Source organism: Tenrec ecaudatus, chromosome 11, assembly GCF_050624435.1.
Source record: "Tenrec ecaudatus isolate mTenEca1 chromosome 11, mTenEca1.hap1, whole genome shotgun sequence".
In the NCBI taxonomy this organism is placed as follows: Eukaryota; Metazoa; Chordata; class Mammalia; order Afrosoricida; family Tenrecidae; genus Tenrec; species Tenrec ecaudatus.
The window spans coordinates 6,021,449-6,043,445 of NC_134540.1; the positions used below are offsets into that span (position 1 = coordinate 6,021,449).

General features: G+C 52.6%; 1 protein-coding gene and 1 non-coding gene across 2 annotated transcripts in view; one reads left to right on the plus strand and one right to left on the minus strand.

Annotated features, from left to right (window-relative positions):
* UBL3 (ubiquitin like 3) overlaps positions 1-20,719 on the minus strand; it is a 50,088-nt gene extending 29,369 nt beyond the window's left edge. Inside the window, exon 1 of the mRNA XM_075562811.1 lies at positions 19,752-20,719. Within this exon, the coding sequence (XP_075418926.1) occupies positions 19,752-19,778 (27 nt within the window). The 5' untranslated portion in view covers positions 19,779-20,719. The remainder of the gene's footprint in view (positions 1-19,751) is intronic.
* On the plus strand, positions 10,541-10,725 carry LOC142461861 (U2 spliceosomal RNA). Its single transcript, XR_012787041.1, has one exon. It is a non-coding gene; the product is annotated as a U2 spliceosomal RNA (small nuclear RNA).
* Positions 20,720-21,997: the final 1,278 nt, after the last annotated feature.

Sequence of the window (21,997 nt, forward strand, 5' to 3'; positions counted from 1 at the left end):
ACAGCGCGGCAGAGAGACGGTGCTGGGTTGCACGAAGGGCTGCAACAAGTTCAGAAAAATGTCATCAGCCTCCCATTCCCCTTTCCAAGGGGGTGAAGGCTCTGGGCACTCATGCATTGGGCCAGCTAAGTCCTGCCATGTACTGAAAACCACTGGGCGCAGGGCAGAGCAGGGCAGCTACTGACGTAGGCACCCGACGTCCATCCCTTTGGATACACGCCGCATGCTCTGAGCAGTGTGTCACTTCTGATGCTCTGCGCAAGCCTGGCCCTATCTGTAGTTGATCTAGCTGTTTGAGTTCTTCAAGAGGAAAACAAAATAGCTTCCTTGTTATCCCCGCATAGGAAAGCTGTGGTGCGCCCATCACTGCCTGCACCATGCTTCCCTGCTGACAAGGCCAGCTGCCAACTCAGGAGACACACGGACGGACCCCTTTGACCGCCATTCTACACCCCTGAGTGGCAGGTGCTGATTTAACACTTCTGAAATCACGTCAGAGACGCTGCTGTGACTACTGCAGATCGCCACAATGCCAGCCCTCACCCCAGCCAGATCGTGCGTGTGCATGTGTGTGCGTGTGTCTTCCATTCCCTGTGTGTTCCACAGACAGCCAAGTCTGGAATGCCAATAAAAATATTTCACTTGTTGTTTATCATCCTGGTAGAAGCCCATATAAAAATTTTGACCAACTTTCTTTAAACTTACTTTTATCTTATGGTGTCATACTGACATTATATAGGAAATATGAGGGCAAGTCAGTAAGTATTGCTATAAAACAAAAAAATGTGAAGCGACTGCTTCTGACACATCTTCCACCTAGGACTATGTGTACCACGCCCCCACCTCCCACCCCATGTTTTCTCTGTCTCTCTGTCTGCCTCGCTTCCCTGAAGCACGCTGCTCTCCATTTACACCACTCCATGGCAGACTGTGTGCCTCTGAAATGCTCTCTGAGTTCTGGGAACAAGAAGATGCCTGGAGGGAGGCAGGGGGAGGGGGAGTTCTGGGATGGAGGTGGCTGGGGTCGGATTTCCCAACAAAAGGCTTCTAGGACAGCCTTTGTTACTCTCCTTTGAAGAGGAGCAGGTGTCAGGAGGGGAAGCAACCCTCCTGGTCTTTAAATCACCAAGGCTGTTTTCCACTTTCTGAAGAAGCCTCTGTGATTGGCCTGAGTCTTTTGAGAAAGTCTATCAAAATCATCACCACCATCCTGTCTTAGGCTCCTAAAAAACCCTGATGACATGACCTTCTAAGCTGACCTCTCTGCCTGGAACTGAACTCCAAAGCCAGGGTTTGGATCAGACCGCTTTTTGAAGGCAACTATAGAAGCCAACCCCACTGGACCGAGTTGAACAGCAACTTCCAAAGACGAAACCCAAGCCCACCGCCATTGCGTCAATTCCCATCCACAGCAACCCATGGCAGGGCAGAGCTGCCACTGTCCGTTCTTGCGGTTGGAGAGCCTCATCTTTCTCCTGAGGAGCAGGTGGCAGTTTCAAACTGCTGACCTTGCGGATTACTGCAGCCCAACATGTGACTGCTCAACCACCCGGGCTCCTTAGAGGTTGTATTCTTTGAAGGAGCAGGTGGCCGCTGTGAGTTCTCCCACTTGTCTTCACGGCACGAAGGAGCCCTGGTGGTGCAGTGGGCTACGTGCTGGGCTCTAACTTCCAGTGGGCAGTTTGAATCCACCCGCAGCTCCCTGATAGAAAGCCGGGGGTGGCCTGTGGGACAAAGCTGTGCATGTGTGAGCAGCAACACCCGTGTCTGAGCTTCAGGTACCATATGAAGAACCTGACCGCACAAAAGTGACCCAAACAGAACCATCAACAGACCAAACTCACGGCCGCCGAGTGGACTCACTGGGACCCACAGGCAGGGCAGAACTGCCCGGTTAAGTTTACGAGAGAAAAGTCCTGTCTTTCTCAGGTTTCACACTACTAACCATCAAGCCCACAGACCAACACATCACCACTACACTACCAGGACTCTCGAGTTGACGGAAGATTAAGACAGTTTTGTAAGAAGTTTCTGCGTGGCAGCTAGTGGCCTCTGCTGCATTCTGTAAATGACAGCATGTAGAAGTCTGCCCTCGGGGAATGCCTGGAGGGCTGGGCTGGGCTGGGCTGCCTCAGGTGTGGACTGGGCCAGCAAAGCAATCCAGTGACTCCAGAGGCCAGGCCCAGGCGAACTCTGCAGCTGCTGTGAGCTGGACACAAATGGGGTGTCTGAGAGGTGAACCAACCGGAGACACGCAAGTTGCAAATCATACCATGAGAGATTTATTCCTACTTTCCTTCTAACAAGTGGGCGAGGAGAAAAGATGCACTTTGAGTAAAAACTTAAGAAAATGGTTCTTTAAAAACATTTTTACTATAAAAACCCCAAACTCCCAGACTCACAGCCATCAAGTCAATTCCGACTCACACTGGCCCTACAGGGCAGAGCAGAACTGCCCCTCTGGTTTCCAAGGCTCTCAGTCTTTAAAGGAACAGTAAGCTCCCTCTTTCTCTCTTGGGTTCAAACCACTAACCTTGCAGTTGGTAGCCTAAGACATAATGCACTACGTGGTGCTGTGAGGTAAGCACGTGGTGCTTCAAACTCCCCGCAGTTCACACTCCCGGCCACTCTTGGGAGGAGGAGGAAGGCGGCTGTCCACTCCTGTAATGAGTGAGTGGGATCACTGGAAGCTGGGTCGGACTAGCCAGCAGTGGGTAGGAATATCGTAGATGAGCTTCCAAACCTGGAAAGCATGGTGATACAGAGTCCTGGCTGGAGAGGGAGAAGGAAATAGAAGTCTGCATCCTCATGTGCGATCAGAAGATAAAAGTCCCCCCCACACACACACACACACAACACTTCTCCTCCTCCATGGAGTCCACAGACAGGAAGTGCCATGGCTCAGGGAAGTTTGTCAAGGGATTAAATTAGTAAACAGCGTTTCTAGTCACCAGTGTCCCCACAGCTGCGGCGGGAGAGACCTCAGAGACGGCCTTTAGAAGGAGCCCTGGCACACGGCTGCGTGCTGTGAGCTGCACCTATTTTACTCTGTGGACAAGCGCAAAGGCGGGAACCACCTCTTTGGTGTGAAGACGTACCACCTACGTGTGGTGTGTGAGCATTTCACGCTGATCCGCCAGCCCCCACCCCAACATCCCAGCAAGTCTCCACTTGCATACAGCACACGCAGATGAGGGCCAGCGAACAGCATAGCAAAAACGCTCCAGCCTGTCTTCAGAGCCAAGTGACAAGAATGTGTAACGGGAGTCCTTTCTTTAAAACGCTTTTGTCTTTCCACTGCTTTCCACTAAACCGATGGCTTTGCTAACCAGTACCCAACTAGAGCAAAACTAGAATGAACCAGCAATAAATGCAGACAGCGAAGATGAAGAAAACATGCCCAAGAAAGGACACAGTAAGATCAGCCGGGTTCACTCTGCTCCAGGGACTGGGGGTTAGGTTGACTTGCTGAGCGCAGGGTCTGTGGTTCAAACCCCAACCGCTCTGCTCCTTTGAAGGACAAGGTCTTGACGCCTTGTGAGGTCACTATCGGTCTGAATGGACTCACTGGCGGTGGGCTTGGTTTGGTTTTGGGTTTCGGGTCCGTGGGTCAAACACACTGAGAAGGCACAGGCAGAGTACATGTCACATGCTTCCGACTGAGACCAGGTCACATGTCAGTGGTTGCTGAGGGCAGTCACACTGCCCGCTTGCTACTGCATGATGACGGGTCCCCTGAATGTCTCAACAGCTCATTCACAAAACAATGCACTTGGGCCAACGGCGCAGTCACATTAGGACTTTCTCCTGATAACAACATCTGCCCACACACAAGAAGGCTTCAGAGAGTTGGCATGGGCACGCTCCGTGATGATTTAAATCTCTTTATCCACGAACGCTTTGTGGCCCCCTCATATTAATGACTGGGTACTGCAGCTCCGCCCTTGGCACGTTGGATGTACCTATTCAGGGACCCCTGCCTTGTGCACTTGTGGTTATTTCTGAAGTGTTCTCTGATAAGCAGAACTTCTATAAATTATTCAAGTTCCCTGGGAAATGAGAAATGGGCTTTATGATTTCTGGGCAGATGAACATTCTCTGCCCATCCATCTACCTTCAAAACCATGCTGCCTGGGGGGACCTGCTTGGGCTGGAAACCTATAGGGGTCTCCCTGAGAAAGGAAGCGAAAGTGCTGGCATAATTCCAAAGACGGAGACGTCACACAGAGCTCCTGTGCGTTCTGTGCCCACGCCAAGAGGGAACTGAACCCCAGCCTGCTTCAGGATAAAGATGTTTGGGGAAGATGTACTCCTCGCTTGTTTGTCTTCCCTGTCTGTCCCACATCCCGAGGGAGGGCGCAGGCAGCACCTCGGGGACCTAAGCAGCCATTTACTCACTGTGTCAGTTAAGGAGGAGTCTGTCAGCACCGCAGAGAAACAAGATGTCCGCAAACTGCAGGCAGGCTGTCTTTCCCTGGGTACGGAGGACTGACCAGAATGACACCTCAGCATCAGAGCTGGACCTGGATGACCGCCCGAGCCGGCAATGTGTCTACCAGGGAGAGAGACCGTCCCTGAGCAGGATTGAAAAGGATTAAGCCCACAGCCAAAGAGCACAAGCTGTCACGCTGCCCAGGTGACACACAGCAGCAGAGCAAAACCTTGTCACGGTGGAAACAGCGAGTTGGGGAAAGGCACCTTTGGGTGGGAGACCCGGGTGATGACATGAAGCAGGTACTGCGTTCTGCTCAAACTACCACTCCAACGTGGAGGAAAATGATCAGTACACCCACCATCTGACGCTGTCAGGACCACATCAGAGGTCCACCCCACTGCCACTGGCTGGACTCTGACTCACAGGGACTCTCCACAGGGCTCCCAGGAGGGCTCATCTCTACAGGAGCGCCGGCCTCATCTTTCTCCTACACAGGGGGTTTGAACTGCCAGCCTTGCAGTCAGCATGCTAATGCCTAACCCACATGGCCACCGAGCGCCCCGTACAGCCTGCACGGAATTCCACAAATCGTATGAAAATCTACCTCTTTGCTTTGCCCCACCCGGGTGCCCCATGGCTGTGGTTGCTGACCACTCAACACCCCCAGGCCAGGTGGGTTGCCCCAGGTGCCTTGCACAACACTTTGGAGACAGCTGTTTTTCCACAATGGCTTCTCTTCTGGCCGCTTTTCTATTTCCCCTAACCCTACACAGAGGCAGGGCACTTGGTGGCAAAACCTGCCTTCCCTTGGTGGATTTAATTCATCTTATATTGACATTTGTGTTTTGTTTTTTTTTAACCAATGAAAAGCCAGCAGAAATTCATCTTTTCAGCTCTACCTTCTTTCCTGAAGGGCTGACTTCACATGTTCATTGGCGTTCCTGGGAGGTCAAAGTGAGCCTCAGATCCCTCCACTATATGCTCTTTCCTGAAAGACGGCGGGTCTTTCTGGATTATAGGAGACCACAGCCAGAGAAGCTACAGAAGGATGACAACAGTGCCCAGAAGGAGAGCCAGAAAAGCCCACCAGCTGGTGAAGCAGCCAACAAAGAGGAGGAGGAGGGGGGCATTGTGAGAGGAAACAGAACACCCTAAGTAAACCCAGGTCAAAGTTCAACTACCTGGGCCATCTGGAACATGCCACTCTGGCTATTTTTTCTGGGCCCCTCACTGGGAGGAATCAGCGGCCACTTTGGGTTTGGGCTCCCAGCTCCCGTGCAGCCCTTAACCTCAAACGCCCTGCCGTCCAGCCAGTGCGGATGCACAGGGACCCACAGGACAGCTCCAGGGGCCGTCACTTCACAAGAGCGGACAGCTCCTTCTTTCTCCCACGGAGTGGCTGGTGGTTTCAGACTGCTGCACCTGCACAAGGCAGCGCAGTGAGTAACCACTACATCCCTCGGCCACGCGGGAGGAGGGAAGGCGGGGAGTGTGTTGGGTGGCAGGTGCGGAGACAGAGGAGAGCAGGGGAAAGCGAGGCGCTCTATTGGCTGCAGCCAGCCAGGACGAGAAGGCCATCACTGTGGGACATGGAGAACAGAACCCCCAGGGGCTGGAAGGAGACCAGTGGAGAGGCAGACACAGCAACTGAGGCCTGGAAGGGAAGTGCCAAGGGCCCACCTGGCCTGCCCTTAGACCTTCCTGACCACATACCGAGGGAAGGTTTTCTTGGGGATCACAAACAGCAGCAGGGTGGTACAGAGCACTACACGCCCGCTGGTCACCTAAACTCATGGTCAGCAGCTTGAATCCACCAGCCACATCCTCGGGTGAAACAGGAAGCTGCTTCTGTTCTTGTGAAGATGTGCAACCATGGGAACCGGAGGGAATGGTTCTGATCTGTCCTACAGGGTCCCTACTAGTCAGAATTGAGTGACTGGCGTGGGTTCTAGTAACATATAACATACAAGGATGCCTGGTGGCACAGTGTTAAGCACCCAGCACCCCCCCACACCCACCCAGCCCTGGCGGAGGAAGGTCTGGTGATCTACTCCCACCAGAATGGCGGTGGAGGAGACCCCCTGGGGGCGACTCTACTGTGTCCTACGGGGTGTCAATTCAAGAGATTGACTCCACACCCCCACCAGTTATAGCAACATGAGTAACAGCAAAATTGGACCCAATCCTCCCTGAAAACAAATAGAAAGCAGATAAAAATACCCAAACCAAACAGCCCAGCTATTTGAAGGCATGAGGAAAACCACCAGGAGAAGCAGGACTGGAGGAGGCAGGAACCTGAGGGAGGGAGGGGGCAGGAAGCCCGGTGGGCCCCGCCCCGTCCCTGGAGGCATCTGCCAGTACCTGCTCAGCCTGTACAGGCCAGGCAGAAAGGGCCTGGGCCAGTCCCTCTGGGCTGCCAGACAATAACCGGAGGGCAGCCAGGCACCGAGGGGGAGATCCCAGCTATGAGGGAGCTCCATGACAAGAGCCCAGCCCCGCCCTTTCACCTCTGCCCTGTGCTGCCTGCACCATGGGGTTTTCCTGTCTCGGAGACCCTGGTGAGCGTGCTACACGCTCATGGGAATGGACCCGAGGCAGCGGGATTGGGGTGCACACATGCAGAAAGATGTGGCAAAGGGAAGGACAAGCACCGCACCACACCACCAAACCCACTGCCACCGAGAGGACTCAGCCACCCTCTTGACACGTTCTGAGACTGCCAATCTTTGCAGAAGATGGCCTCACCTTTCCCCCAAGGAACGGCTGGTGGGTTTGAACCACAGACCTTGCGGTGAGCAATCCAATGCTGCTTACTGGCCAAGGCTCCTAAGGTAGGAAACAGAAACGGAGCACTGCCCTGACAGAGGCAGCTCGGTACATACCCCGCATTCCCACTGCAACCTCAGAGGGGGCTGTGCTGCTGTTGGGAGGGGCTGTGGCGACCCCGCCTGGGCCACAGAGTCCAGCTGGCATCTCCGCGGGGCAGGTCTCCAGGGCTCTCCTCGGAGGCTCCACCTGTCAACCTCTCCATTCACAACTGAGTGCTTCACCGCTGCACCACCAGCATCCTTCCACTCAAGAGGAAGACCATTTCTCTCAGATCCTGGCTGCCCAGAGCGCAATCTCACGCACTCACAGCATACTAGTCTCAGAGGAAAAGTCTCTGATCAATGTCTTCCCAACAGTCTGGAGAAAGATAACACCCTTCTGATCCCCGATAATTTTTCATCACGGTGTTAATAAAACATGAGCCGACATCCTTGGGACAGGGATCAAATGATTCAAAATCAGACAAGAGAAACAGGCTTGTCGTAGGTGCTCTCAACTTGGTCCTGAGACAGGACAGGACTGGCACACCACTGCATAATCACTGCTTATGACTGAGGAGCAACGAGGTGGTCCTACCAGGTCACCTGGAGCTGTGAAAACTCGAGGAATGAAAACACAGCCCCAGAAACACAGAACTCACTTTTGGGGTACAGCAGTATACTGGACAGAGGAAATACGCTAAGTGAAACCATCCAGGCGGATACACAGGCGAGGGTGGAAACAGTGACATGCCCTGATGTACGCTCGTTCCTGAAGCCGGAGTCCCCAGAGGAAAGGGGAAAATGAGATGGAGGCGAGATTTGAAGAGCTCCTAGCTAAGGGGAGTCCCAAAGCGACAGAGGTGGCAAAGTCAGATGCCAGAAGCTGCAAAGACATATGCAGAAACGTCACACTGCCGGCCACACGTGAGGATGGCGGGGTCACGAGAACCAAAGACAAAGAGCCAACCTTCATCTGCAAAGTGGTTCTCTTAAAATTGACCAAGATTAAAAAATAAAGGTGGGAGGGGATAATGACAGAAATGAGCGATGAGAAGAAGGAACTTGTAAATCAGGTATTACTACAGATGCCACAGTCATGAGAAAGGGACTAGAAGGACGGGTGAAAAACTAGTGCCACACTGGACATTTCTGATGCACAGGACAACCACTGTGACCACCAAACCCTGTCAAACTGGCCACGTGCTGGGGGTGGGACTGGACTGGCCTCACCAGGGAAGTCCTCCAGGCAGCAGAGGAAGGAGCAAGGTCGGTCGCTCTTCACAAACACTTCCAGAGTCCCAACAAAAGCACTGGCCACCTCATGTTCTCAGGCCAGCATCACCTGAGTGGGCACCTCCATCTCCCAGAGCCTTTCCAAGAAATGAAAATGACTAGCCAAGGGTTTTTATATAAAAAGCCTAAAAAAGCTATAATCTAGCAAAGACAAATCTAAATTGAGAAATAAGAGGGTTTACTTCTCCCCCGTGGAAAATAGGGGCACCAACACCTCTCTTGTTGTTAAGTGCCACTGAGTTGGCTCCAGTTCACGGCGACGCTCTGTACAGCAGAGAGAAACCCTGCCTGCCCGGTCCTGCGCCACCCTCCAAACCAGTGTCGTGGGTAGCCTATTGCTGTAACCACTGGGTCCATCCACCTCGGTGTCATTCTCCAGGGACTGGTCCCCGGGTACCACCTCCACAGCATGAGAGATACACTGCTGTTAGGATGTGTCCAGGTGATTCCTGTTCATGGCAACGCTGTACAAAGAAGGAACCACTGTCTGGACCTGGGCCGGCCTCACACTGGTTCTGTTTGATGGGCCCATTGTTGGGGCCACTGTGTCAGTCTGCGTATCAAGGGTTGCCCTCTTTTGCGGCTCCTCCACTTGAGCAAGCATGATGCCCTTCTCTAGGAAAGACCTTGCAGCATCACTGCCCTGATTAACCCCCACCATCTTGAGTAGGGTCTGTGAGTCTGGTGTGGCCATTGCAATGAATGATCCAACCCGGCAGAGGAATGTCCCGGGAGGACAGACACCGCCAGAGCAAAGAAAGACGGCCAGTGGAGACCAGATGTGGCCTCCACAGCACTGCCCACTAAGTTATGCTGAAGTTCAAAGTTTCCTTAAAAGTAGGGATTAGGAAGGGGCTCCAGAAGTTCATGGGAAAATTTTATTATCCTTTAATCCCATTCTTCCACCAACTTTTTAAAGCCCCCTCATATGTATCATCTTTGCCCCATTAGTGGAGATTCTTTGACAACTATATTTTAAGGATTGTTACCCAGGCAAAGCTGAGATACATTCAAGAATATTCACGGCCTCATGATTCGTCATCACTCTTACAGGCCGGGAACAGGAAATCAGCAAAATAAGCCATGTCCATCTGCCAGAAGCTGTTCACAATTACAGGCAAGCCCTGCACTTGTTTGCAGGGACCAGGACCAGGATGTACAGTGACACCAAGAAGCCAGCTCCCAAAGCAGCAGCACTTCCTTTGGCAAAACACTGATTTCATGCAACTGTCGAGAAAGTTACCCATTTGTTCGCGGCGGAACATTTTGTCTAGACACAAAGAATTGGCATCGCGATCCAGGCGCACAAACAAAAGATACAGTGCCAAGCTTGGACAATTTTCTTCCACAGAAAGAACATTTTCTTCTCAAAAGCGAGTCGGAAAATTGCCCACCTCTACGCATTAGTTAGGCGATTTTCAAAGGCTGCTCACAGTGAATGATCACTCAGGAATCCAAGCAGTGCGTGGAGCGTGCCGGAGAGCAACATGGAAAACCCGGAAAGCACTAAGTCCTCTTCCAAGGCCCTTTAATTTTAGTAATCAATAAAGGAACCCACCTCCATTAGACCCAGCAGGGAGGTGGAGAGGGCAGAAAGAGAAGTCAGGCAGGCCCCTCCCCCCCTACTGCCAGGGCTGGCCCCTCCCACGTGCCACGGAGGAGCACCAGCAGAGGAAGATGCTCAGAAGCTGGAAGTCCTCTGAGGTGTCTGCTTTGGGAACTGGGCCCCAGGTATCCTGCAGTGTTTGCTGAGGGCTGGCAGGGCGGGTGGGGTGCTGTAGGTTTATCATGATTGCCCTTGGCCCCTGATCCTGATCCTGGCTCTACTTAGTATTAATTTGGGAGCCTCAAGTAAGTTTCCAACCCTCTCTGGACTTCAGTTGAGAGTCGGTAAAAATGCAGCCCTACAGAGTTAGGCTGGGACATAGCCAACAATGGGGTTGGGGGGCGGGGGAGCATGGGAAGTCCAAGGTCTCAAGGCTCTCCCTTGAACCCACAGGCCATCCCTTCTCGGCCTTTGGGCTGAGCTCAGGTGTACTATTGTTCCTATCAGTTTAATATCTGATACGTCCTCTATCTGAGAACAAAATATTAAATATATTTTTGTAAGTAGGAGTTAGGAGCTTGCTCCATCCACTCCACGCATCAGCCTGGAATTGCAGTACTTCTGGGAGTGGTGCAGCCCTTTAGGGGCTATTAAAAAGAAAAAAACAGGGAAAAAAAAAAAAAGAACCCATGGGCCATCTGTTTCGGACCATGGAGCCAATGCAGTCTACCTCCTTTCTCTCCCTCCCATAACCAAGGCAATGGCTGGAGCATGGCCACTTCCAGTAGGACAGCAGCCAGTCCACAGCTGGCCCCAAGGAGCTGCAGCCCAAGCCCACAAACTCCCTGCTTCCTGTATATGAACTCATCCTGGTGGCCCCAAGCTCAGGAAAAAACGGGCTGAACACAGGAGCAGACAGTTCACAGATTCGGGTATTCAGATGGGTCAAAACACAGGAAGAAATGCTCAGATGAGTAGCCGTCCTACCAACCCAAACCTAACCCACTGCCGTCAATTCCACTCCACCTAGGCGAGCCTACACTGAGTTTCCGAGGCAGTAAATCTTCACGAGAGCGGACAGTCTCATCTGTCTCCCAAGGGGCAAATGAAGGATTTGAACCGATAGCCTCAGACATGGCTAACTAGGCTGGGAAGTGTGGTGCAGCCACTGTGGGAAATGGTAGGGTATTTCCTCTTACCATGAACCTTCTTAGCGCAGGTACACTGACTTACCCTTGTAAGTAAGTAACGTGCACTGCACAGACAGAATAGGAAACAAAGGCACTGTTTCCACTGCCCTCTTTAAGGGTGGCGTGACCTATTTTAAGGCTGCAGAGATAGAACTCAGGGTGGGGTGGGGGCTGCCAGGCTTTGCTGGGTGCAGTCTCACCATTTCTCCATGGCTCGGCTCGTGTTAGTGAGAAAGACCTGCCAGGTTTCTGCTTGACCTAACTCTGCCACGTTTTACCACATTCACGTGGCCAGCACTAATAAATGTGACTCCCGCTACCACCACTGACTGACATATTGTGTCATCTGTTAATAAGCTTCCCTCCAAATCCTGATGGTGGGTCCTTCTCACATAGTCCAGCTTCTCAGATTCCTTGCTCAGCACATGACTGCGTAAGGATGAAGGGCTATAACCCTGATGAATGGCTTCCCTGATTTTAAACCTTGCAGCAGCCCCCTGATCTGTTTGCACGACTGTCTCTTGGCTTAGTCAAGGTACAGGGCTTGCTGGCTGACAGTGAAGAGGATTCACTGGTGAAGATCAGTATGCACTACACCCCAACATCAAAAAAATCAAAATCCTCACAACTGGACCCAAAAGCAACATCATGATAACCGAAGAGAATATTGAAGTTGTCAAGGATTTCTTTTCATATGGCTGGATCCACAGTCAACACCCGTGGAAGCCGCGGCCTGAACCAAGTATTACACTGGCAATATGTTACCAAAGAGCTCCTCTAACAACAAACAGGTCCCACCTAACAACAAAACTGACATACCTAAAAAAAGCACTGTCCTTGACCTGGCCTCTTGATTTTTAAAACCCTAACTTGTGCGTACAGTGCAGTGTATTCTGGCGCGTGGATTTTGAAAACTGACCCAGTTGGAAAACCTGGTTTACAAAGATCCGTAGCTCCTTGGGAGGATGTGTCTCTATCTACCTTACTGTTTGTTCACACACACACCTCCCTCCCTCCCTCCCTCCCTCCCTCCCTCACCGTTTGTTCACTGCCATCCAGTGCGTCAGGACTCACAGTGCCCCTCAAGTGAGGGCATGGTAGAGCCGCCCCTGTGGCCTTCAGACACTCACTGTGGGTGGAGAGCCTCTTTCTCCTGGGAAGCAGCTGGAGGTGGCTTTGCAGTCAGCAGCCCAGTGTGAACCACTGAGCCACCAGGGCTCCTTCCAGAAACAGGTTTGCCAACTTTGGTGAGAGAAGGATTCAAATGTTAAGAGGAGTCTTCATATGCTAACTAGTCTCTGGCCCACTGAGCCTTCTGATACGCAAATGAACCAGATGTAGGAACTTCACAGAATCACCAGGCCTTTTCTACTCCCCCTAAGCCTCAAGGCGTTCCAGACTCTGAAACCCACCCCAGCAGTTCTGCCGGATCCTGTAGGTCTCTATCAGTCCACGTGACTGGATGGCAGTGGGGTTTGGTTTTTCTATTTTGGGAATAAATACACTAAAATCTATCTAATGTCATAAGTTTTAAAAACTTTATTTTTAAAATAAATAAAATAAAAACTTAACTAGCTTACTAATCAGTCTGTCTTTTCCACTCAATACTCCAAGCAGGCAAACCTCGTGCTTAAAATCCAGTTATCTGACTCCCTGTTATTAAACTAGAAATATCAGTAATATCAAAATATTTTCCCTGATTTCAGTCAGGTAGCTTGTAAATTAAATAAAAAGGGTGACTTTTGAAGTTTTCCTTTACTGGGTCCAAGGTGCACTGCACTTTTTTCTGCAGGATTTCTCAATAGAAGAGGAATTCCCACAGGCTCTCCACATGTCCCCTCCACAACACGGGGCTCTCTGGAAAGCAGGCCTTTCAGACAATCCCCCATGGTGTAGTAGGTGTGCATCGGGTCCTTTTTGAAAGCAGTCGGCTAGGTAGCATGTGGGATAAAGGTCAGCGTGTCCCGAATAAGCTCACACTAGCAGAGACCCTGTAAGATGGGGTGGAACTGCCCCTGTGGGGTTCCAGGATTAAGACTGTTGGGAAGCAGAAGGCCCCACTTTTCTCCCAATGAGCAGCTGGTGGTTTAGAACTGCTGACCTTGTGGTACCCCGCCTTATTCGTACCTCAAACTACAGCCCGCCCCGCCTGCTGAGGACATTTATCCGGCCCACCGGGTGGTTTTGCCCAGTTTGGTGCAGTGTGCAGAGGTTTTTTTAAAACTATAGTCCTGCCCTCCAACGGTTTTGAGGGACAGTGAACTGGCCCCTGTTTAAAAAGTTTGAGGACCCCTGTTCTATAATATATGTCATATAGATATATAACGTACTGCCCTGGAGTCCATCAGAACTCATAGCAACCCTGTGTGTGTGGGGGGGGGTTGTCAAAGCAGTGCTACCCCTGGCCTGGGCATCGCAGAATTCCCTCAGGGTGCCCACACTCATGGGGACCACCTGGCTGGGGCTTTGGAGAGGAGCCCAGCTGTCCAGGCACCACTCAGTCCAAGGAAGACCTCACCCCACTGTACACGCAGCTGGTCCCTAAGGCCGGCCGGTGTGTGTTAAAGAAGAAGCAACCTGGGCTGAGATGGGAGCACGGGCTTCATTCTGAGAAGGCAGGCCCTCTATAAGCACACGGAGGACTATTCGGATTCCAGAAAAGCAAATGGCTGCAGGAAGCGAGGTGCAATGAGGCTTAGCAAGCAAAGGAGAACTACAGAAGCTCAGCCATTGGCCATTGTTCCCATGACTGTCAGCTCCCTGGCCTGAGCCCAGTCACGCCTTAGGACATTCAACTACAGTAAGGCACTTCAACAGGAGCCCTGGTGGTCTAAAAGTTATGGGTTGGGCTGCAAGGTCAGCTGTTCAAAATCACCAGCAGATAAACTGAGATTTCCACGCAGAAAGAGTGACAGACAGGAAACTCCCCGGGCACTTATACCCTGCCCTACAAACACACTACGAGTCGGTATGCCTCCATGGCAGTGGGTTTGGTTTTGGAAGGCACGTCCAACAGGAAAGAAAGACTTGCAGCCCTGGCGGGTTGTTTTTGGTCAGACTTCTAGAATATGAGTATTTAGTTTTATGTGCAAGAAAATCCCCAAATCAAAGTAAGGTGCCTGCTACTTGACAGAGGCCTGGCAAGCACTTCCACAAGGTGACGGTCAAGACAAACCCACGAGAGCACTTCCTCTCTGTCACAGAGGTCGCTGCCACACACTGAAATCAGCTCAACAGCAACGACTTGGGCTTCAATGTGCTGGGTCCTGAGGGTGTCACCCGCCACGGTCACTTGTAGAAAAATAACTTTTTAACCCACCCAGAAAGATATTTCAATACATGCTCACTGAACTGACTTCTGATTATGCCAATGCTGCCTCACAGGGAGCCACAACGAGAGAACGTATGTGCTATATGTCGCGTTTAACTAAACAGGGTGATAACCCCAAACTGGAATGTTGGAATTTTTCAAAACACACCCTGGATATCTTAAGAAAACCCATAGGTTCAGAGTGACTTCTTTTTCAAGCTTTCCATTTCAGTGGCCCAAGCCAGGGTATTTTCAATGGCCTCAGAGGAATGTGAAAGTTGGACGGTGAGTACAGAAGTGAAGATTAGATTTGATGCACTTGAAGTATCCTATTGAGGAAGAATACTGAAAAGACCCCGGACCGCCGGGAGAACAAACAAATCTGTCTGGAGGAAGTAGCAGTGGAATGCTTCTTGGAATAGCAGACGGAATATCAGGACAGGCCAGCCCCTGGAAAAGGACAGCGTGCTTGGACAGGGAGAGGGGTCAGCGGAAAAAGGGAAGACCATGCACAAGACGGACTGACAAGAGGGGCGGCAAGCACGGGCTCACACCCAGGGCCTAGGGGAGGACAGCAGTTCTGGATGCTGCTCTCTGGTCTGCTGCTCGTGGCGGGCGGGCGGCAGGCGAGGTCAGTCCATAGGAGATGGAAGGAGCGTCCAACACTATGGCAGCCACAGGCATCACATGAGCCGTCACGGCAGCAGGGGCACACGGACGTGTCCCTGGTGGTGCAAATGACTAAGGGCCCACCGATTAGTGTAGGCTGACCGCTCAGCCCACCCAGAGGTGCTTTCGGAGACAGGCTGGCAATCTGTGTCCAAAAGGTCACAGCCACTGACAAGCCAAAGGTGCCCAGTACTCTGATGGCCTTCATGGGGTTGCTGTGAATCAGAACCGACCCAACAGCCACTAACACCATCACCAGGAGCTCCAAAGAAAATACTGTCCCCTCATTCCAGAAAACCATGCCTGGGAGCTTGGGAAGTGTCTTCTATCTTAATAACACAGGCTGGATCAACAGGGACTCATTTATACAGGAATGTGGACACACACACACACACACACACACACACACGATGCGGAGAGGAAGAGTGGCAAACCAGAAAGAGAAAATGGCTTGTGGCAGGAGAGCTGGCAGTGGGCTGGAGCGAAGGCAGCCCCTTTCACAGAAAGGGGGGTGAGGAGGGGAAGGAGGCCCAGAGCTGGAAGGAGATGCACTCAAAGCAGAGGAAAATACATGGTTCATAAAAATGTCCGGATGTAGGTCACAGCCCAAAAAGACAACGTGGAGAAATGTTTGACCAGAGATGCGCTATTTATTAAGCTGTTCAGCAACTCACACACCAGAGTACCTAAGTGGTACTTACCTATCCTTTCAAAGGAAACCACAAAAGCAAGCCCACTGCCATGGACTCGCCCCCCCCCCCCCACGGGTTCCCAGGCTGTCAAGTCTTATGGGAGTGGAGGGCCTCTGCTTCCCATCTGCTATACAAGCTTTAGCTTGAGAAAGAAGAGCTGCCAGGAAGACAGACAGCTGCCCGGGGAGAGGGGAGGGGGGATTAGTCCTGACTCTGCGCCCACCTCCTGTTCTCTGGACCTGCTTGCAGCAGGACACGCACTTTATTGGGGTGTAGGCTATACTTGCAGTCTCAGCTGAACTTGGGAAAATGATCCAAAGTTCAGCTGAAAATGAAACTCATTTTCATGATTTGCTCTCCAGCAGAGGGCTCCCATATTTCTTCCACGGATAGAAGGGACAAAGCCAGTTATGATACCCAGTGAGTACACATAAAATGCACTAGGAGTAAAAAGAAATGGGGGAAACAACAACGGTGTCTCTTTTAAGCCCAAACCAAATCTTGTTGCATCTACTCCAACCCCAACCTCAATAGCATTAAGGAAGGACACCAGGCTTTCCTTCCAAGGTTCCAGTCAATAACATGTTTCAAGACCCAAATCAGCCTGCCCCGTTCCCCCTTATTCTGGTCAAGTCTAATGTGAGTCCTAGACCTAGACCCAACAGTTTATTTCTTCACCACTCTCCAGAAATGACCAACCAGAAAGCACCATCACTACCTTATGTACCCAGACGTAGGCCTTCTCACTGCAGGGGGGGGAGTATTTTCTTGCTGAAAGTCTACTGTCCTGAAAGTAGCCAGAGCTACCATCACGCACGGCGAATACTTACTTCCCCACCATAAATTACGATTTGGCTGGGCAGGATAAAAAGGACGCGAGTCATTTAATATAATGCATCGTAATGACACTCTCTTTTAGTACGTTTCAGATTTGTTTTGCCAATTATTCACAGTGAGATGCTAGTAAATCTTGGTTCAGACACAATTATTCTCAGCAAGAGGAAAACAAACAGTGTCTTATTTAAAGATACAGTAACTGCTTCTAGGACATTATTTCCACCAAAGACCTCCCGTTGGAACAGTAACCACTGGCACCATCACTCTCCTCCCCCCCCCCCCCCCCAAGACAGGATTTACAACATTGGGAGCGTAGGAAATAGGAGACTCTCGCCCTAGGGTAGATAAAGCTGATTAAATGTGCAGAAATAAGTCGGGTGAGTTAAGTTTACAAAGCCCCAAAACTACAGAAAAAATCTACTGTAATGGGAGTCATAAGCATAACCATAAGACAAAGCTACCAAAAACATCAATTGACTCAGCCTTCACTGTAAATGAAGAATGAAGGAAGGAGAGCTACTGAAAGCGTGGCTGGAGTTTAAACACCTCCGCCCCTCCCCCCCAGCCCCCTAGAATGACTTCTATACAACTGTCAAACAAAACAAAGCTCAATGTGAGTTTTTGTCAGATTCAAAGCAAACCTATAGGGCAGGGTAGAGCTACCCCTGCTGAGTTTCCAAACTGTAACTCTTTATGGGATTAGAAAGCTCCATCTTTCTCCAATACAATTGTCAAGCACCCTCAAATTGCAGAAGAGCCAAACCATTGTTTTCTAAACCGTGTACCCTGATGACAAACAAGCAAACAAAAGTCTGTATCCATACTTGCTACTTTCCCTGAGTTTAACAATATGCAGATTAATGTACTCAGAGCTGAACTGCATGGGGGTGGAGGAAGGGGGTGTTACTAGGTTTGTGGGTGGACCCCACGAGTCAGGAAAGGGATTGGATTTTGCCAGGCAACTTGGATTTGTGAGTTAGTTCAGTGAGTGGTGAAATTGCCTGTGTTTTAAATCCGTGAGTGTAAGCACACAGGCTTCTTGTCAATTATTGACACGAAAAGTGTAATAAATACGACGGATGGAACCCAAGGCTTCTTGCCAAGTCTTATCTCGTCTTTCACCAAGTTGAGACTTCCGGACCCATAGCACTCCTTAACCCAGAAATGCAAGGCGAGTCCTAGGAAACGCAAGTTTAAGGAGCTTGAACCTAAGAAGACCCATCATCCCAAGAACCCCAACAAGTGCAGGGGATGGAAACAGTGGCACCAAACTCGCATCCGGGGCCCTGGAAACGCCTTGCTGGGATTATGTTTATTACATAATGCTGCTTTGCCCTTGCCTATCACCTTTAATCAAGGGATCTCAAAGCACCACGAAACTCACCAAGGCCTTCCAACACGTCAACAACACCGAGAGACGGCTCTCATTTCTAACCGCAGGCCACATCTGAGGAATGCCACCAGCCCTGGTCCCCGACCAGACGCCCAAGCTTCACAGCCCTCTCAGGGGCAGAAGCAGACCCGAAAATTGGCTCAGCTGGTGGCACAGGCTACCCACCCCGGGGTTTTCCATCATCATCTCGGGGCCTGCAGAAGGGGGTGGCACTGTTCTAATGCCAGGAATCAATTTGGTGACAACTTGGGTGACTGAATAGATGGGGACGGGTGAGGGGGGCAGTGTGGCGTGTGCATGCTGATGCAAAATGGAGGCTTTCGAAGGTGCAGGACCTGGCTGGACGGGCTCTGTCCACGAGCAGCTCGACCAGCAGGAGGCCAGGCAGTTCCCGGATCCCTGTAGAGCTTCGACGAATGGTCGCTCCAGCCCCGCAACCAGGCGCGGCTTCGCTGGGCCAGGACAATGGCTGGGGTTTCCGACAGGGGAGGGGGGTTGTGGGGCTGCTAAGTGACCGACCACCCAAGAGCCGGCCTGGGGGGTCCCTCTGCAATCACCGTTCGCACTGGCAATGGAAATGCTGCCGCAAGCAAAACGCCTTGGAAACCCAGGCGCCGGAGACCGCTTAGAGTCCGTGTATGTTTGAAACATGCCGTCACTAAGCCTCCCCAAGGAAACGTTCACCAGGAGAGGTGCTCAATCGGCAGCCCTTGTTCAATTGCGTGTTTTTCCACCAACATTCAGATGTTAGTTTGCTCAATATCCGGGCGCTTCACCATGTTAACCACAACTCCTGCCCGCACGCGATTATTCGTCTTCCTGTTCCGCACATTCTGCTTGTCCTCGCGGCAACAGGGGGGGCATTTCACACTTTCACGGACATCCCCCCTCCGCCCCCGTCCACAGTCACGGTCAGCCGCCACCTGCACCTCCGCCACCAAGAGCAAGAGGCCACAAACAAGGGGTCTGTTTCGCGTCCCGGCCACGCGCCCCCAGAGACGCGCTAACCGCGAATGAAAAGTCGCAGGAAAAGTCCTGGGATATTGGAGAAAAAGATCAAACAGGCGGACCGTCTCCATCGGTGAAACCTCCACCCCAAAGGCACCCGACACTCGTCCGCAGTCCAAGTGGACTTTTTCTTAAAGGGCCACCCTGTTCTGGACAATAGGTCCCGGCACCGGGCGTCCCCGCTCCCCTCCCCCTCTGCGTCGGGGGCTCCAGGGCGCACCCCGTGTCACGGACGGACGTTTCCCAAGCATTAAGATCTTCTAGGGCTCCGCTTGGAGCTCCCTGGCTCCAATGCCTCCCCCCCCCTCCCTGGCCTCGGCCCGGGTGCACACAAGCCCCAGCCAAGTGTGCAAAGCCCTGCTTTCAAAAAAACAACACACACACACACTTGCATGCATACAAACAAAAGCTGTACTTTTCGAAAAGAGGAAAAACAGAAGCGCCAACTTCTCCAAATCTCCTCCCCCAGCCCGGCGGCTCCCTCACCCTTCCCCTGCACTTCTACCCGCAAACCTGCACCCCTGCTGATCAGGACGGGATTGGAAAACACGCACGTCTCGCCCCTTACCATATCCGCCGGGACACTGCTAGACATCTTGCCGTCTGATGGAGGCTCCGACGTCCACGTCCAAAAAAAAAACAACAACAACAACAACAAATTTTTTTTAAAAATCAGAGGCAGAACTCGTCACGCTCCGAAGGGAAACCTTCCCGAGTGCCAGGCGTCCTGCTGGGCTTTGCTCCAAACACCCAAGTTATTCTGGAAGGCCGGTGGCGGCGCGGGGCCGAAGTGCGCGCGAGCGAGGGGACAGTCCCCAGGAGCTGGGTCTGGCCGGAGCAGGAGAGTCCCGGGAGGGCAGCGGCAGCCCCGTCGCCGACGTCGCCGCGGTCAAGTGCAGCTGCAGCCTCAGGAGCGGCCGCGCCAGGTGGACCCCGCCGAGTGACACACGGGCATGGAGCGGGTGGGAGGGGGTGACATCCGCCTTCCTCCTTCCCCAGCCCCGGCGATGATTCACGGTCGCCGCCGAGTCAAGTCCTCATTAAGCAGGAGGAAGATGCCCGGCGTCCAAGTACACAGATAACTATGTCGCTACACATGGACACGGGCGGCGCGGGGCGCGGGGCGCGGGCCAACGGCTCCTCAGCTCGCGCGCCCGGGCCGGAGAGCCGAGCGGCGCCGCGCGCTCAAGGGCATGGGAGCCGGGCGCGGCCCTCCGAGCTACGGCCTCTGCTCAGGCTGCGGGCGCCTCCAGGCAGCGGCGGCGGCGGCGGCAGCAGCGCCAGCTCTCGGGGCGCATCGCCTGCCCCCGCCTCCCCCGCCGCCGCCTCCCCGCCGGCCCCTCCCCGCCGAGCTCCCCGGAAGAGCGCGGGCGTTGAGCCCCTCGGGCGCCACAGTTCACTCCCAGACGCCGCAGCCACCTCCTGTCATCGCTTCTCAAGCCAACATGGCGACGGCAGCAGCGGCGGCGGCCCGAGCGGGAGTAGGGGACGCGCAGAGAGCACGGACCCCCGCGGCCGCCGCCTCCGCCACTGGCCCGGTGCGTCACGACGGAGACCCCCTGAGGCATCATGGGAATTGTAGTCCGCGCCGGTCGGGGTCAGGGGGCCACGTAACCGCGTCCTCGCTGGAGTCCGCAGCCACGCCCCTAGCAACAGTTGCTAGGAAAGGAAAGCTGCCTTCTGGGCCGCCAGCAGCTGGGGGAGGCTGGGGAAGCAGGAGTTGGGGAACCGACACCTGGGACCCAGAGTGCCCTGACGATGCGGACGGCAGGAGGGTCAAGATTCTGCGGAGAGAAAGCCCCCGCGCACTCTGCGCACGCACTTGTAACAAGACACACAAGGGCTTTCCAGCGGAATGAGCAATTTGCATGGCTGCATGCTCTCCAGGCTCCCTACGCTCTCAAGAGCGTTTTTTTTTTTGCACCATGATTTCATTCAGGTCTCGCCATTTACGTTTGGAAGATCAGAAGCAATCATTGATTTCCAATAAGGTCAGAGAGGTTCAACAGGAACAAGGGTCTCATTAAGTGGCGAGGATCTCGGAACCCGTGTTCCTAAAAAGGCCCTGAGCCATCCAGCTTCGGGCGAAATGACTGGGGTGGGTCGAGCCAGACCTGTGTGGGGATTCAGCAGTTTGCCAGTCTCCACTGTCTGTCTGGCTCATGGTGTCATTTTAGACCTATACACCTGCCGTGTCCCTGAATGACTTCCAGAGCCAACAGGGAGGTTCCAGGTGAGGTGCTGGCCCACTTCTAGGTGCCTCTGAAGAAAGGCCTGGCTATCTAGTTTCAGAAAAAAAAAATCAACTATTGAAGATCAGCCTTTGGCGTAGAATTCCACATACATCTCCGATCTCCGTGAGTCAGAATCAACAAAAGCTGAAAAGTCATGACATTATTGAGGGACCTGGGTAAGAAATATGTCTACCCCAGATTTTTTCCCCCGGGGTTTTTTTACTCTAGATTTAGAAGCACAAGTCAGGGGGGTGGGGTGGGGGGGGGCGGACGGACAACACTCCAGAATCTCTCGACCTTTGCCAGCCTTTGTCCCTCTCAGTCATTTGCCAAGGCTACTGCAGAAATAACTGGTCACCAGCAGCAGCTCAGAGGGAGATGCACTAGACTTACTACTCTCTCAACAGTTACAGACTCTGAAGCCCACAGGGGGCCTTAGGAGGCAGCGCTGACTCGATGGTGGTGAAAGTGAGTGGCTGTCCAGCAGACCTCGGCTCATGGTGAGTCTCTTTGTATCACAGAACAGTTCTCCTAATAATTTTTAATGGCTGGTTTCTTGGACGGTGGTCGCCAGGCCTTT